This window comes from Heptranchias perlo, chromosome 23 (genome assembly GCF_035084215.1).
Source record: "Heptranchias perlo isolate sHepPer1 chromosome 23, sHepPer1.hap1, whole genome shotgun sequence".
NCBI classification, from domain to species: Eukaryota; Metazoa; Chordata; class Chondrichthyes; order Hexanchiformes; family Hexanchidae; genus Heptranchias; species Heptranchias perlo.
In genome coordinates, this window is record NC_090347.1 from 31217825 (window position 1) to 31235592 (window position 17768).

At 40.5% G+C, this 17768-nt stretch overlaps 1 protein-coding gene across 1 annotated transcript in view; it reads left to right on the forward strand.

Moving 5' to 3' along the window:
• The window catches only part of LOC137341227 (ras-related protein Rab-40B), a 71268-nt gene extending 57264 nt beyond the window's left edge, over positions 1–14004 (forward strand). The window contains exons 4-6 of the mRNA XM_068004298.1: positions 4020–4097; positions 8443–8665; positions 12258–14004. Of these exons, the coding sequence (XP_067860399.1) occupies positions 4020–4097; positions 8443–8665; positions 12258–12526 (570 nt within the window). The 3' untranslated portion in view covers positions 12527–14004. The remainder of the gene's footprint in view (positions 1–4019; positions 4098–8442; positions 8666–12257) is intronic.
• Positions 14005–17768: the final 3764 nt, after the last annotated feature.

The window sequence follows — 17768 nt, forward strand, 5'->3', positions numbered from 1 at the left end:
CTTGAGTGTTGTTGGAGCTGCACTCATCCAGGCAAGTGGAGAGTATTCCATCACACTCCTGACATGTGCCTTGTAGATGGTGGAAAGGCTTTGGGGAGTCAGGAGGTGAGTCACTCGCCGCAGAATACCCAGCCTCTGACCTGCTCTTGTAGCCACAGTATTTATATCGCTGGTCCAGTTAAGTTTCTGGTCACTGGTGACCCCCAGGATGTTGATTGTGGGGGATTCGGCGATGGTAATGCCGTTGAATGTCAAGGGGAGGTGGTTAGACTCTCTCTTGTTGGAGATGGTCATTGCCTGGCACTTGTCTGGCGCGAATGTTACTTGCCACTTATCAGCCCAAGCCTGGATGTTGTCCAGGTCTTGCTGCATGCGGGTTCGGACTGCTTCATTATCTGAAGGGTTGTGAATGGAACTGAACACTGTGCAATCATCAGCGAACATCCCCATTTCTGACCTTGTGATGGAGGGAAGGTCATTGATGAAGCAGCTGAAGATGGTTGGGCCTAGGACACTGCCCTGAGGAACTCCTGCAGCAATGCCCTGGGGCTGAGATGATTGGCCTCCAACAACCACTACCATCTTCCTTTGTGCTAGGTATGACTCCAACCACTGGAGAGTTTTCCCCCTGATTCCCATTGACTTCAATTTTACTAGGGCTCCTTGGTGCCACACTCGGTCAAATGCTGCCTTGATTTCAAGGGCAGTCACTCTCACCTCACCTCTGGAATTCAGCTCTTTTGTCCATGTTTGGACCAAGGCTGTAATGCGCGCCGAATGGTCCTGGCGGAACCCAAACTGAGCATCGTTGAGCAGGTTATTAGTGAGTAAGTGCCGCTTGATAGCATTGTCGACGACACCTTCCATCACTTTGCTGATGATTGAGAGTAGACTGATGGGGAGGTAATTGGCCGGATTGAATTTGTCCTGCTTTTTGTGGACAGGACATACCTGGACAAATTTCCACATTGTCGAGTAGATGCCAGTGTTGTAGCTGTACTGGATCAGCTTGGCTAGTGGCGCAGCTAGTTCTGGAGCACAAGTATTCAGCACGACAGCCGGGATGTTGTCGGGGCCCATGGCCTTTGCTGTATCCAGTGCACTTAGCCGTTTCTTGATATCACGTGGAGTGAATCGAATTGGCTGAAGACTGGCTTCTGTGATGGTGGGGATATCGGGAGGAGGCCGAGATGGATCATCTACTCGGCACTTCTGGCTGAAGATGGTTGCAAACGCTTCAGCCTTGTCTTTTGCACTCACGTGCTGGACTCCGCCATCATTGAGGATGGGGATGTTTGCAGAGCCTCCTCCTCCCGTTAGTTGTTTAATTGTCCACCACCATTCACGAGTGGATGTGGCAGGACTGCAGAGCTTTGATCTGATCCGTTGGTTGTGGAATCGCTTAGCTCTGTCTATAGCATGTTGCTTCCGCTGTTTAGCATGCATGTAGTCCTGAGGTGTAGCTTCACCAGTTTGTCACCTCATTTTTAGGTACGCTTGGTGCTGCTCCTGGCATGCTCTTCTACACTCCTCATTGAACCAGGGTTGATCCCCTGGCTTGTTGGTAATGGTACAGTGAGGAATATGCCGGGCCATGAGGTTACAGATTGTGCTGGAATACAATTCTGCTGCTGCTGATGGCCCACAGCGCCTCATGGATGCCCAGTTTTGAGCTGCTAGATCTGTTCTGAATCTATCCCATTTAGCACGGTGATAGTGCCACACAACACGTTGGATGGTGTCCTCAGTGCGAAGATGGGACTTCATCTCCACGAGGACTGTGCGGTGGTCACTCCTACCAATACTGACTTTTTATGTAATATAAATTTAAATTATTATGTATGAGTAGGTGTGGAGCATAAATACCGGCATAGCCAAGTTGGATCGAATGGCCTGTTTCTGTGTTGTACATTCTATGTAAAATGAAGAGGATTTTCTCACACTGGCTGTCTTATTGATTTAAAGTTTATAAATAGAATCTGGGAGCCATGATTTGAGGCTGGGTATCCTGTGGCGAGTGACTCACCTCCTGACTCCCCAAAGCCTTTCCACCATCTACAAGGCACAAAGTCAGGATTGTGATGGCATACTCTCCACTTGCCTGGATGAGTGCAGCTCCAACAACACTCAAGAAGCTCGTCACCATCCGGGACAAAGCAGCCCGCTTGATTGGCACCCATCCACCATCCTAAACATTCACTCCCTTCACCACCGGCGCACCGTGGCTGCAGTGTGTACCGTCTACAGGATGCACTCCAAGGCTTTTTCGACAGCACCTCCCAAACCTGTGATCTCTACCACCTGGAAGTACAAGGGCAGCAGGCACATGGGAACAACACCACCTGCACGTTCCCCTCCAAGTCACACACCATCCCGACTTGAAAATATATCCCTGTTCCTTCATCGTCGCTGGGTCAAAATCCTGGAACTGCCTACCTAACAGCACTGTGGGGGAACCATCACCACAAGAACTGCAGCAGTTCAAGGCGGCGGCTCACCACCACCTTCTCAAGGGCAATTAGGGATGGGCAATAAATGCTGGCCTTCCACATCTCATGAACGAGAAGAAAAAAAGACATAGCAGCTGTATTTTTATTTCAAGTCTTATTTAAGTTGTGTGTCTGTTGGTGGAACTTGTGATTAATAACATTATTCATATGTGCTGGGATTACACACTGCCTGGTCTAAGATGCTTGATGGTCTCAATCAGGATCTTTCAGAGAGTCAGGTAATGGCACCAATGTGAAGGAAAGTATTAACGTTAAATTATTGGATGTTTGTAACAGTTTCTTATTGAACTTTTATCGTTATCCCAGACATAGTGCATCTTAAGTATATTTTTACCTCCTCCACAGAAAAAGACCTTTAGCTTGTCTCTATTTTTAAACAATATTTTGCTTCCATTTTAGGAAATTTTTGACAGCACTATGAAAGGAGCAATTTCAGACCATTGCTCCTTTTTATTACTTTTTGATTCATGCTGAACACAATGCTTTCTTCTTGCAGCCAGGATAGTGTTGTGCTTTTGGTCATGGATTTTTCTAGCTATTGTCATTATTTTCTCATATTGGCCATCAGGAGACATGATTTGGATGGGACAGGCTAGAAAATATTTGTTTTTGTTTGTTTGGGCGTAGATGGATGCTCCATCTGTTGACTGATGCTCCATCTAGCAGCCTGGCTAAGAATTGTGGCAAGTGATTTTGAATGATCAGCACTATGGAGATTAAAACCAGAGACCTATTGCACTGCACCTATATTTCATAGAATGTTTAATTTGTTCGCATATGTAGAAAGAGGCTGAGAAAGAAAATGGAAAAGGAATTTAAAAAGGACTGTTAATGAGAAGTGAAAATACTATAACAAAGACAAACCAAAGGACCTGGTTAGGAGTCAAGCCATTGAGCGATTTCATCAAATATGACTCACATAAGATGACTTGTGATACTTTCTGCTATTTGAATAACTTATTTCTGTGTAACCATATGTGTTTTGGAACAGACAAATTCATTATGAAATTATTACACGGTGTGTTGTCAAGCAACAACAGATCTTAAAGGATTTCTGTACTAAAAGGCAGATTCACATATAATTCTGCATGTAACCTATTTCACGCACCTAAATTTCATACAGTATTTAATTTGCTTATATTTGCAGTTGAGGACAAAATGAAGATGCCGAAAAAGAAAACGAGAAAGGAATAAAAATAAATGCAGTTAATAAGCAAAAATAGTGTAGCCAAAACAAAAGAGAGCCTGAGAAACAGGCTACATAATCAAAGGAAAAAAAACAGAAGAATAGAAATGAGGAAAGTTGAAACCAGAAAAAAGAAAAAGGAATAATGAATGGAAAAAAACCATGTGAAGGAAGGGATGGAAGTACATTTTTAAGTGAGAAAGGATAGGCATTTGTAGCCAGAAAAGTAAGTAGGAGAATGTCTGTTGTAAAATTTTTTTTGGTGAGTTGCAAGAGATTTAGTAAACAGTTGGATTTATACAAGCTTTCTTTGAAATTCATAGGGTGTGATTTTGGTCTACGACATTACGAATCGGTGGTCATTCGATGGTATCGACAGGTGGATCAAGGAGATAGATGAGGTAAGACACATTTCAAATCTAGTGGATAATGAGAGTTAAATGCCAAAGTGGAAGCAGGTCCATTTTTATCGGAATTTCAGTTGGAGACAAATGAGTCTGTTATTTCTGTTCTGCTTTACACAGTAAAAGGAAGTTTGTGATTTTAACTGTCCTTTCATGTTGTTGGTGCATTAAACTGTAATGCAAAAGTTATTATGATGATGGATTGGATCAAATAGGAGTCCATTAGCAAAGTTGTTTCAACGAAAAAAGAATGGGCTTTCATAAATTGAAAGACCAGCTAAAAGCAAAGTGAGATGAATGAAAACAGTAACATTGCTGACAACAGGTCAGCTAACCTGTATTGTGATATAATTTGTGTTACGTTTTGTTTTCATGAAATTGCATTTGTTAGGGCAGCACATTGGTGTACCAACATGCTGGTGCATGCAGTGGTAGGACACAGGGTTGTCTCTGCTGTTTCATCATCAACAAGTTCATGGCTTTGTTCTGGAGAAGAACCAACAGGAAGCTGGATGCTTCTAGAGAGGAGCTAGGGATTAGTGCACTTTACTGCAACTTTTGGTGGCTGGTTAGAGTGGCAGTGGAAGCAGATTACCTCCAATCTTTTCAATGAGATGCATAGTATAAGACAACTATTAGCAGCCTCTCTATGTAGAAGAAGCGTAGGAAAGACTCCATAGAAACACTTAAATGTGGGATGCTGAGACACAGTCTAGTTCTCTCACCCTCGCCCCCATTCCTGAGCCCTTACTTGGATTAGTTAACTTGGGACACACCAAGTGGAACCTTGCTGTTCTATATGGTTGCCACACCACATAATGCAATAACCCACTGAACCATTGGTGGGAGTGCTTTGTTTTGAAGAGGTTAAATGAGTTGATTGTAGTTGAAAGTGCATTTAGTGAGAGGTTGCAGAGACCTTTATTATTATTATTATTATTATTATTAGGTTCTCAAATTGGCAGAACAAAATATTGTAGAGTTTAAATTATTTTAATCATAAAAATTAAATGGGATACATCATGACTATGGTTACAAAAAATTAGGGAAAGAAAACCACCATTGTGCTGACAGTGGCTCAATGGATGTCTATACATCCATTATAAACCAAATGCATGTAGTACACAGCTATATAATCGCTGTTTACAGTCACAGTTGCTGAATTTAATTTGGAGACAGTTGTCAAGCTTTATAATTATCCTATTCATGAATCTCATGTCTAAATTCAATTTTTTTTTAAAAAGGGGGTAAAATAACCATGAAAACACTATCTACAGGCACAACTTGCATTTATACAACGCCTTTAAAATATTAAAACATCCCAAGGCACTTCACAGGAGTGTTATCAAACAAAATTTGACACCAAGCCACATAAGAAGATACTAGGACAGGTGACCAAAAGCTTGATCAAAGTGGTAGGTTTTAACGAGCACCTTAAAAGAGGAGAGAAAGGTAGAGAGGCGGAGAGGTTTAGAGAGGGAATTCCAGAGCTTAGGGCCTAGGCAGCTGAAGGCACAGTCGCCAGCTTAAAATCGGGGATGCGCAAGACGCAAGAACTGGAGGAACTCAGAGATGTCGGAGGGTTGTAGGGCTGGAGGAAGTTACAGAGATAGAGAGAGGCGAGCCCATGGAGGGATTTGAAAACAAGGATGAGAATTTTAAAATCAGATATTTACAGGTTGGATATTACCTGTAACACAGTTTGTGTTTATTATAGAGTGAGTTAGAGTTTTAGGCTCTATCCTGTTATACTAACTAATACAATCAGAAATATCCCAAGATATATAGAGAAAATCTCAGATGATTCGAGACAAAATCTACTTTGTTTTCAAAGGCAATTGTCATTTCTAAAGTTTTAAAAACTAGAAAATTTGTGTGGAGCTTTAGGAACATTTATAGTTTTGTAATCACACAATTGATGATTTTGGAATTTCTGTGGGAAGAGTCACTGCTGACAAAAGTAACACAGATTAAACTTTTTCAGCATTTATACTGCAACTACCCACTCATCCTCTTTCAATGATGTAACCTCTGACCCACAGGCTATTATGCTAGTTTTTATTATAATGTCATTATTATGGCAAAATATTCAGTGCAGTAAGTATGCTGATGATCATTTTACAACACTGAGCTTATTTGGTAAAATGAGAGGACTTCAAGATCTTTCTGGATGGATGAACTAAAAAGGGCCGAATAACCTTTCTCATCCGTAACTATCTTGTGATCTGATCACAAAGGGAGTGATTGGGAAGGTATTAATCCATTCTGACTCTACATCTGAATCAAAGTGTTGTCTTGGTGAGGTGTGAGATTATCTGGACCTGGTGGTCTTAAAAGCACTGAGCAAAGGAGTTCTCTTATGATGGTAAACTATATCTGCTATTGTCTGGATTTGTGCAGCAGGAATTTTTCACACACTGCAAAGGTTGATTTGTAGCCGAAAAGATAACCGGTAAACGTCAAAATGAATTGATAATTTCCAGAGCTACTGGTTCACTGGCAGTGTTCAAGTTGGGCCAAAAAAGATATGGCTAGGATAGGGTTTGGGGATTTCCAGATAAAACATTAACTGGGTGCAGTCATTAGGAGTCCTGAGAGAGGAACTGGATGTGTGGTAGGCCAGAAACTGTCGTTTCACCTCTGGCACTGGATTCAAATCCATCGCAAACTGATGGAATGAAAGCCCCCCTGATTGGTGGAACAGTCTGACATGAAATTAACTTTGGCAGTCTCAATCCAGTTCCCAGTACAAATGGGCTCATTGAATCATAGAACGTTACGGCACAGAAGGAGGCCATTCGGCCCATCAAGTCCATGCCGGCCGAAAGAGAGCTATCCAGTTTAATCCAACTTTCCAGCACTTGGTCCGTAGCCCTGTAGGTTACAGCACTTCAAGTGCACATCCAAGTACTTTTTAAATGAGTTGAGGGTTTCTGCTTCTACCACCCTTTCAGGCAGTGAGTTCCAGATCCCCATCACCCTCTGGGTGAAAAAATTTCTACTCTGCTCCCCTTTAATCCTTCTACCAGTTACTTTAAATCTATGCCCCCTGGTCACTGACCCCTCTGCTAAGGGAAATAGGTCCTCCCTATCCACTCTATCTAGTCCCGTCATAATTTTATGTACCTCAATTAAATCTCCCTTTAGCCTCCTTTGTTCCAAAGAAAACTTCCCCAGTCTATCCAATCTTTTCTCATAGCTAAAATTCTCCAGCCCTGGCAACATCCTTGTGCAAAGTTGTCCTTAATTTGCCACTAAATGGACAGATTTGGCAGCTCATAGCCAATTGGCTGGATCAAACACTCCGCAGCTGGGGTGGGAGGTACATTAATTAAAACTCACTCTCGCATGCAGAAACATACTCCCTGTTAACTAATCACATTGAGTTTGTATTTCAGTCTGTGTCATCATTCTGTGAGGGAGGAAGCATGTGAGGATCAAATAAAGTGGTGAGGAATAAACTGTGGTGAAAATAGGGTCAGAGGAATTGAAACCAATAATGTAGTTTTGGGTTTAGATGGTATATGAACACATTGATTGCATTATTGACATGTAGCTTCTAAATATTATAGATATTTAGGAATCCAATATTATATTGGAGCACTGGAGACCACTATTAAATATATATTTATTGTGTATTATATATGTTTGTGTGTGCATCACACTTAAGCACTGAAAGTATTTTTTTAAAAGAGAAATAATAGCATGTTGATCTGGATCTGGAGCTAGGAATTTGCATGCACCTGTCAATCTGCATCCTTCCCTCACCAACAGCAGTTAACTTCTGAGTGTCCTCTGGATGTGTCATTTGCAGCAATTAGGCTTTGTGGTTTAAAGGAACAGGCCTAGTTTAACAATGTTCCACTTTAGCAGCAGAATAATACACTGTGCATTCCATGCTATAATGCTCCTATTTTTATAAAATAATTGAGTCCTCCTAATATTTCTTGGTTTTGTTACTATCTAATAAGTTGAGCAGTAACTTGAAGTTGAACTATTTTGCATGGAAAATTTGTGATGATTGCATAGGCTATCCGTATAATCTTCTGTATGTATATAAGTCTGATGTTAACTAATTTTCTAATAAAATCTTACTAAGTTTTCCATAACTAAGTGTATATTAGTTCCTTGATCAAAATTTAATATTTAATGTACATATCTGTCTAAAAATCTTATTTCAGCTTTCATATTATTCATCAAAACAAGAAACAAATGCAAAACCAGTGAACCTAAGCAATAAATCAGTTGGGGGAAAAAATATAACAGCATGCCCTTCTTTTTCACTTTGAACTACTCAGGGAGTGCTTATTACATTGTCACTTTCTTTTTTTCCTTCCCTCAGCATGCCCCAGGTGTGCCTAAAATCCTGGTTGGGAATCGTCTTCACTTGGCCTTTAAGCGGCAGGTATCTACAGAACAGGCTCAGGCTTATGCTGAACGGCAAGGCATGACGTTCTTTGAAGTTAGTCCTTTGTGCAACTTTAACATCATTGAGTCATTCACGGAACTGGCAAGGATTGTGCTGATGAGACATGGAATGGACAGGCTCTGGAGACCAAACCGAGGTAGGATTTTTATTTTCTTAATGCTGTCAGAGAAATGTATTTTTCTCAAAAAAATTACAAGATCTGGAGGGCAATAATACTGAATTGATAATATTTTAAAATCTGAACATAATCACAGGAACTTTGTGATTTATACTTTTGTATCTGTATTTGTTGTTTATATTGATGCCAGCTGATCTCAGTGTAAAACAGGAGGGCAAGTACTGGGTGCCTCCCTCGTCATTGACTCCATCCCTCTCCCTGGCTGCGCACTCAGGCTAGACTTTAGTGGCCTGTCGACTCAGAGCTATACTTCAAACCTCATATCCATTAGCAAGACAGCTTATTTCCACTTCTGCAACATAGCCTGCTTTCTCCCCTTCTTGTTCCCACCACCATTGAAACTGTTACCCACGCCATTATTGCCTCTAGACTTGATTTCACCAATGTTCTTTTGTTGTCCTGCATTAATTCTTGTTTGCTGATCATTGCTGCTATGCTGCTCTGGCTCAGAGAGCATATTTGAGGATAAGCACTCACCTTGTTCCATCCCTCTTGCCTCTCCTTTAAAATCCTCATTCTCTATTGCCCCCCGAAACTTCAGATCCTCCCTCCTTTCCTCTCTCAGCCTCTGCACTGAGACCCCTCATCCTTGGTGATTTCAATCTCCATCTCAACTCATCTTTCCCTCGCTCCCTGATATCACTGCCGTCCCATTTTCCATTAACCTCTCCCTCTATATAGCCAAAACCGCTCACCACCCAAGATCATTCTGGAAAGCGAAGATAACCATCAGCTTTTCTCCACTATCTGCTGTCTCCCGAGATGCATCTCCCCTGCCCCTTACCCCTGCCCCCGCCCCCCCATTCCCCCCTTCCAACAAGTGCATTAAGATCGAGACCATCCATTCAGTTGCCTCTGCCATATCTCCCCCTTGCCCTAGCCCTGAAACCGCATCTCCGTTTCTCTCCTATCTACTCTCATGCTGTCTCTGAGCTCTCTTGATCCCATCCCCACTAAACTACTGACTATCCAGCTTCTCTTTCTGGACCCCTTGTTAGCTGTCATTGGAAATGGTTCCTTCTCCTCAGGTACTGTCCCCCTCCCTTTCAAAACCACCGTCCTCACCCTCCCCGCCCCCCCCCCCCCGACCCTCTGACCTTGCAAATTACCACCCATCTCCAATCTCCGTTTCCTCTCTATAAAGTTCTTGAACAGGTAGTCGCCGCCAAAACCCGTGCCCATCTTTCAGCCGAACTCCATGTTTGAATCTTTCCCATCAGATTTTGCCTCTGCCACAGCACTGAAATGGCCTTAACTGAAGTCACAAATGACATCATCTGTGACTGTGATGTACCATGTCCTTCTCAACCTCTCTGCAGCCTTTGATACGATCAACCAGTCCATCCTCCTACAGCGCCACTCCTTCACTGTCCAGCTCAGTTTGTGTTGAAATGCTTTACTTGGGTCTTGTTCTGTGGTGCTCTTTCTGTTTCTGGTGCCCAAAATATGTGGCATTTTTGACCTGTTGATGTGCTGTCACGTCAAAGTTTGACAAACCCTATTTTCACTGGCTGAAAAATCAGACCTGAAAATCATTTTCAGCCAAAGTCTGCTTTTGTTTCATGTGTCGCTAGCTATCTCCTCCACTCCTTGAGAAAAGTGGTGCATGGAAGAGTTGTAGTGGAAGATTTGTTCTATTCTAAATTAATTTTTTCTGATGCTGAAATGGACCCCAGCATTCAGCACAGAATAATAAAGATCAAGTTCCAAGTAGGGAAAAATATATGATTGAAAATGAACTGATGAGTGACTTACAAGCATTTTGAGAGCTGGGTGAGTCCAAATTTCCTCTTCGGCACCTCTCCATACTTACAAACCTCTGGCTTCCACGCCATCAATCTCCCTGGCTACCATCTCTGGCCAAATCTAGAGGGGCAGCTTCTTGGCATTTGTTCAACTCCTTGCTGAGTTTTCTTCCCCACATCCAAGCTGTTGCTAAGAATGCATTTTTTTCACATCTGTAAGATTGCCTACCTCTGTCCCACCAGCCCCACCTCACTAATCCATGCCTTCATCACCTCGAGGCATGACTTATTCAAAGCTCTTCTTGCTGGCTTTCACCCTGCACAGACTTCAAAATGTTGCATCGAGGTTCCCTTCTTCACACAGTCCCATACTCCATACTCTCATCTTTCACTGTCTTTGTCAAGCTTCAGTGGCTCCCTGTGGCTCAGCAGGTCATCACCTTCCTTTTCCTTATGCCTCAGCACACTCTCTACTCCTCCAAAACTGGATAACTCCTCATTCCCATTTCCTCCATTCTTTCAGTTACGTGCCCCTGCCCTTTGTAATTCCCTAAATCATTCCACTTTGACTCTTCCCTGTTTTTGGTCTCCAGCCCTTCTCCTCCTCTTCTCCCCCGCCCCCCCCCCCCCAATCTTTGTTTCCTTTTCACCCTTGCTGTCTATCCGTTTCCCTCCACCCCTACAAGATTTGAGACATTTTTCTTAACTTTTCTTCAGAGTTTTTTTATATAAAGTTGTTCAAGTGTCTGAAATTACTTCTGTTTACTGGTTAGTGTTTAGTCAATTGGTAGTTTACAGAATTATGTATGAAAATCATGATTCTCAAAAAATATTTTTTGTCATAGATCCACTTAACTATTTGGATAGATGTGGTACTTTTTATATGTTTGGAAAGTCTGTCACAAGTTTATAGATCTGTAATATACAACGGTCATGGGATTAATTCCAGAATTTCTTGTAACAGATTTTAGTGAACCAGCCCTCTCCCCAGGGAGGTGACATAAGAACATATTGCTCATGTTACCAACAATGTTGTAGGTAGTGCAGCAGTTTAAGGGTTAAGTTCTCCAGAAATTTAATTTTGATCTGATTTACTCAAAAATGTTTAGTCTTGATAAATGAGACGTTAATTATCGTAAATCTTTGTAAAGAAGCTGGTGGAGAGTAGAGAATGTTGAGCGATTAGCTACACTGTCAAATAAGTCCAAATGACCGATTGAAAGTCTGCTATACTAGATGGGAAATCTAGCTCTGGAATGCAGTATACTGCCACCATCTGGTGTATATCATAAGGAACTACATACCATACTTTAACATTTTACAGTAATTCCCTATTTAACCATAACAGCTTTGCAGTCAGCCCTCCAGGTGAGAGTTATCCTCCTGAAACTTTTTTCTATTATATGGTGGATGTTCATATAGTTAGGGCAGTACACATTCAACCCAAGTTGAAGACTTGTATTTCTCTTTCTGCTGTCTTTTGTGTCATGTTCAGTGATAAAGATGATAGTGGATTCATAGAATGCATTGCTTGGGAAATTTATGGCTCGGTTGCAATTTGGAGCAATTGTATTTTCAACACAATTCTAATTAAGGATTTTGCAGTTTTCAATTGTAAATCTTTTCATCTTTGTGCTATTTATGATATTAGTGATTGTATTGCCTATGTCGATGTATAATATTTCTTTCAATAAATTAGTAATTATTTACTATTTAGCATAGCATATACTTGGTTGTTCTTGAGGCCTATTCTAACTATTCCTAGAGAAATAATTTTTATAACTGATGTATTGTTTTCTTTGCAGTGCTAAGCCTACAGGATCTCTGCTGCCGAGCCATTGTTTCATGCACTCCTGTACATCTAGTGGATAAACTGCCCCTTCCTGTTGCCTTAAAGAGTCACCTTAAGTCCTTCTCTATGGCCAATGGACTGAATGCCAGAATGATGCATGGACGTTCCTACTCTCTCACTGCTAATGGCAGCAAACAAAATAGCCTGAAGAAATCAAAGATCATTCGTCCTTCCCAAAGTCCAACACAGAGCTGCACTCAAAACAGCTGCAAAATCTCTTAGCTACAATCTATATATGGGAAAAAAATTGAAATGTGATCACTACATATGCAGCCTGTCAAGCTGATGTCTCAGCTGTTAGTGAGAGAACTTCTTCAAAAACTATATTTGAAAAAGGCCCATAAACTGTAGGTTCAAAGTTTTCACAAGGGAGTGAGAAATGATGCTGCTCGTTTAAACAATGATTGTGAACGGCATGATAGTCACAGGGATCTCCGATTCTCTGATTGTTGTGAGTGTTTCCATTGAGGTAGGGGAGAGAGTTTGATCCATGGTAGTTCAATATCAAAAACAAAAATATGTTCGTCCATTTTTGTGTGAACCAGACAATTGAATTGTCTCTGATTGCATTAGGTTGATTGCGTGATATTGCTGAGTGTGTAAAGTGATACTGGGAGTTGGAATTTTAATTGCAATGTATGCTATACTGTATGGTGTTTAAAGCATCCTTAAATATTGCAGTCGGAAAATGGATCCTGCTGACAGTTGAAGGATCTATTTCAAGGAACACTGTTTGCCATTGCAACTTGCAGACACTCATTAAAATAACCTGCAAATTTGTATGTAAAAATCATATGCTGAAAAATACTATTGAGAATTTGTAAGTTAATCCATTTCCAAGTTGCTCCAGTGATTATTATTGTCGTGGATTAATATTAAGTGATTTGTAAATATAATTTTCCTTGTGGGACTATAGTTTGCTTTTGTACAGAAACAAAAAAACACTATGAAGTACAGTACTGAGAATAGAAATGCCAAAGATGTTCTTGGTAGAAATGTTAACAGTGTGGGGGACAAAGATATCTGAGTTAATCATCAATAATGTTTTGTAATTAAAAGACTGTTTAAAAAACTTTCTGGGCAAAAGTGTATTTTGAAATTATTTTAAATTTGCTTGTTTTGTAAAGATTGACACATTGACCTAGGTTTTCCAGTCATAATGCCAATAGTAGTCCATTTACATTAATGGGTTATTGGCTGCTTTACCACCTGGGCCATTGATACATGGTGGGTTTCATAAATGAGATGCTTTTATTACAAAGAGTAAAGATGCAATCTCTCTTAAATATCTACATCTTGATGAAATGTAGAGAGATTTCAAGAGTGGAGTAACTGCCTAATAATTCCAGTGCTCGACTCCCAACCACAGTATCTGCATTTGTAGTCCCAGCCTGAGCCTTGACTGGTATTTCACCTCAATAGCTCTTAGTGAGAGAGATTTGTCTGTTTTTGAGCCAAGTGCCAAAACAAAGGGAGAAGAGGCCTGCCAAGAATAGTCCCTTTCACATAAGTGCACCTGATGTCAGTCAGTTGTAATATATTGATGTTGACAATACCTGTGGAAAAACTCAACCACTTGGATCTATTCCATCTTCCACTCTGAAGGAAGGCCTCTGGTGGCAATTGGAACTGGGGGATTTATTTTTTCATAATTATCTGGACAAGATAATTACGCAAACTAAAATAAAAATGCTTTACTTTTTAAGTTAACCAAAGGCTTTAGAAGCAGATCACTGCAACTTTAAAATACACAGGATATTTTATATGTCAATTTGTAATAAAGATGTATGTATCTGTATCTGCTGAATTTCTATACAAAGCCAATTCTCTACCATTTTAGCTACTGAGCCACCAAAGTATTATAAAGTTATTAATTGCAGGGCCATCAACCATGTATGTATTTCAAGGTTACATATCAGAATGTGTATTATACAGTAACCTTTGTTATGACATAGCCACAACACATGATAATTACGAAGTGTGCCCATCTAAATATTTCAGGTTTATGGTGCAGGTTTTGATATCTAGTAAAAGGATTGAGTTCTGCGTTACCCAGGTTTATCAAAGTTGAGTGCAATGCACATTTTCTGTCACCAACATTGAAGCCAAACAAAATATTCTGCTCTTACTTGACTTTGAATCTTATTCATTTTTAAACATCAAAGTGAGCTGCTGTGGCATGTAGTGTAGCATGTTGGCACACCAACACAAGTCCACAGATTTGCACCCATAATCCCTCACACCACTGACTCCGTATTTGCAGCTGCATTGCAGTGGTGAGCTAGCAAACAGAGATCAGGTGAAAATCATTTTTATGCTCAACAGATTAATCAGCTGATGATCTTTTCTATCTTGCTATTTGATGCTACCATTCATTCTTTTTAGACATATATTTAGGCATGTAAGTATGCAATTGATATGTATGCATGTTGGTATTGTTGACACAAAAGAACAAAATTTTGTATCTTATCAGACAGATCTTTGCTTCTCAATTTAGGCATTTTTTATAGAGGTGCTGGTAGACCTGTCATGGCATTGCTCACAGGTAGTCCGGTTACCTAGATTGCAGTTTTTGATGTCTACCATAGTCTCCACTGCAGTTTAAATATGACAGCATTTGAGCGTTCCTTTAATACAGCAAATTTACTGAAGCATTAAATCAAATGACTGACATGAGGTAAAAATATTGATACTGAAAGATACAGGCCTCACAGGTATATTTGTAATACAATTTCCCACCACTTCACAACATTTTAGATGCAGCTACTTTGTTTTCTGCCCAAAAACTCTGTTTCCCAGTTAATTACATTATAAAATATTTTTAGCTCTGCTTCCGATGATGAATTGGTAGTATTTGTTTGGGCTGCAAATAGCCTTTGTTATTTCTCCTCCTTCGCCCCAAAAATGTTCTAACTTTTCTGTAACTTGTATGATATTTTTCTTCCCTTGACTTCTCATAGTGCTTTGTAGTTCCCACTTAAATTGTTGGTGCAACACTGCAGTGTCAGATTTTTTCCCCACTATTATGTCTCCAGTAACCAGAACATGGACAATACCAAGGACAACTTGTATTTATAGGGTATCTTTATAATAGAAAAATGTCCCAAGGTGCTTCACAGAACTGATATCATACAAAAATGGATGCTGAGCCAAAGCATGATATACTAAAAAGTATGACCAAAAGCTTGGATCAAGAGGTCGGTTTTAAGAATGGCCTTAAAGGAGGAGGGAGAGTGAGGTGGAGAGCCCGAGAGACACAGGGTGAAAATTCCTGAATGTGGAGCCCAGACAACTGAAGACACGGCCACCCATATTGGAGCCAAGGGCACGGGGAATGTACAGGAGGCCAGAGTCGAAGAAATGCAGAGTGCAGGGGAGGGGCTGTAGGGTTGGAGAAGGTTACAGAAATGGGGAGGAGTGAGGCCATGTAAGGTTTTAAACACAATGAGAATTTTGTTTTGAAACCACTAGAAAATAGTCTAACAAACAGATGAGAAATTATTATCCATTTCAAACTATAAAAAAAAATTATACCACATAGTAAGAGAAGTCAGAGCAGTCTAGTATTCTTAACATAATTCAGCTTCCACTTACGAGTAAGCTGGTCAACCTGCCACCTCATACATTGCATCCATTTATTATCTCATAACTCCGGCACCTCTAATGGACATCACAACAATTATACGTAGTAAAACCTCTCCAGATGCTTCACAGGAGTGTAATCTGTGACAGGTAGATTGGTGAGGACGAGGTCAAGTAGGTTATTCCCTTTTGTTGGTTCTCTCACTACCTGATGCGAGCGCAGTCCTTATGTCCTTCAGGACTTGGTCAGTAGTGGTACTATCGAGCCACTCTGTGATGGGCATTGCTAGGATGAAGGGAGGAGGCCAGAGTTGGAGGAATACAGAGTTCTCTAAGAGTTGTAAGGCTGGAGGAGGTTTTAGAGATGGGGAGGGTTGAGGCCATGGAGGGATTTGAACACAAGGGTGAGAATTTTAAAATCCAGGCGTTGAGCATAAAGTGCAAAGATTGTCCTGGACACTTTTGCATATTTTTGCACTGATTTGGATGTCAGGAATGTGTGAGGAACAGTTAAGGAGGTTAAAATTGTTTAGAAAGGAAGAGACTCCAAGATGATGAAGGCAATTGACCAAATTGGTCTAAGGGAATTGCTCACAATAGTTAAGGGTTCAAATACCAGGGAACACACGTTAAAAATTGGAAAGCTTTCAATAAGATGATAAGTCAGGTTGAACTTTTTCACTCAAAGGTGTAATAAAGTTGGTTGTAAAGTAGGTTGGGGTTGAAAAGAGACTGAGTCTGTTGGCCCTAAAACACTTCCTGTTCCTAAAAATTCATGTCCACAGAAACCGCTGACATTTTGGTAGGATTGTTTTTTCTACAACTAAAATAATTAAAAATAATTTTGACTAAATGGTTCAGAATTATTATAAATGTGAACCATTTTATAATGCCAGGAAAATAATTTGAGTACATTTTCCTGAGCTTAATTATGGCACGGAGGTTTGGAAGAAACACTTGTTATATGTGAAAAAAGTGAAAAAACATGAGGGCATATTCTGGGCCGTTAGGAACTTAGGAACAGGAGAAGGCCATTCAGCCCCTTGAGCCTGTTCTGCCATTCAATGAGATCATGGCTGATCTGTATCCTAACTTCATTTTCCCACCTTGGCTCCATATCCCTTAATACATTTGGCTAGCAAAAATCTATCAATCTTAGATTTAAAGTTATTAATTGAGCTAACATCTGCTTTTTGTGAGAGAGTTTTCCATACTTCTACTACCCTTTGTGTGAAGAAGTGTTTCCTAACTTCTCCCCTGAAAGTCCTGGCTCTGATTTTAAGGTTATGTCCCCTTGTCCAAGACTCTCCCACCAGCAGAAAAAGTTTGTATCCACCTTATCAATTCCTTTCAAAATCCCAAAAACCTCAACTCCTTAACCTTATATATTCCAGGGAATACAAGCCTAGTTTATGTAATCTCTCATAATTTAGCTCTTGGAGCCCTGGTAACATTCTGGTGAATCTGTGCTGCACTCCTTCCATGGCCAATGTATCCTTTCTAAGGTGCAGTGCCCAGAACTGTACACAGTACTCCAGATGTGGTCTGACCAGGGCTTTATATAGCTGTTGCAAAACTTGCTCCCCTCTATATTCTAGCCCTCCAGTTATAAAGGCTAACATTCCATTAGTCTTTTGATTATTTTTTGTACCTGACTACTACATTTTAGTGATGTATACATGGACCCCTAAATTTCTTCAGACCTCCACTGTTCCTAGCTTTTCACCATATAAAAAATACTCAGATCTATTATTTTTGGTCCAAAATGGAAGACCTCACATTTACCTGTGTTGAAATCCATCTGCCACAGTTTTGCCTACTCACTTTATCAATGTCTCCTTGTAATTTTATGCTCCTGTCAAAACTTACTATGTCACCAATC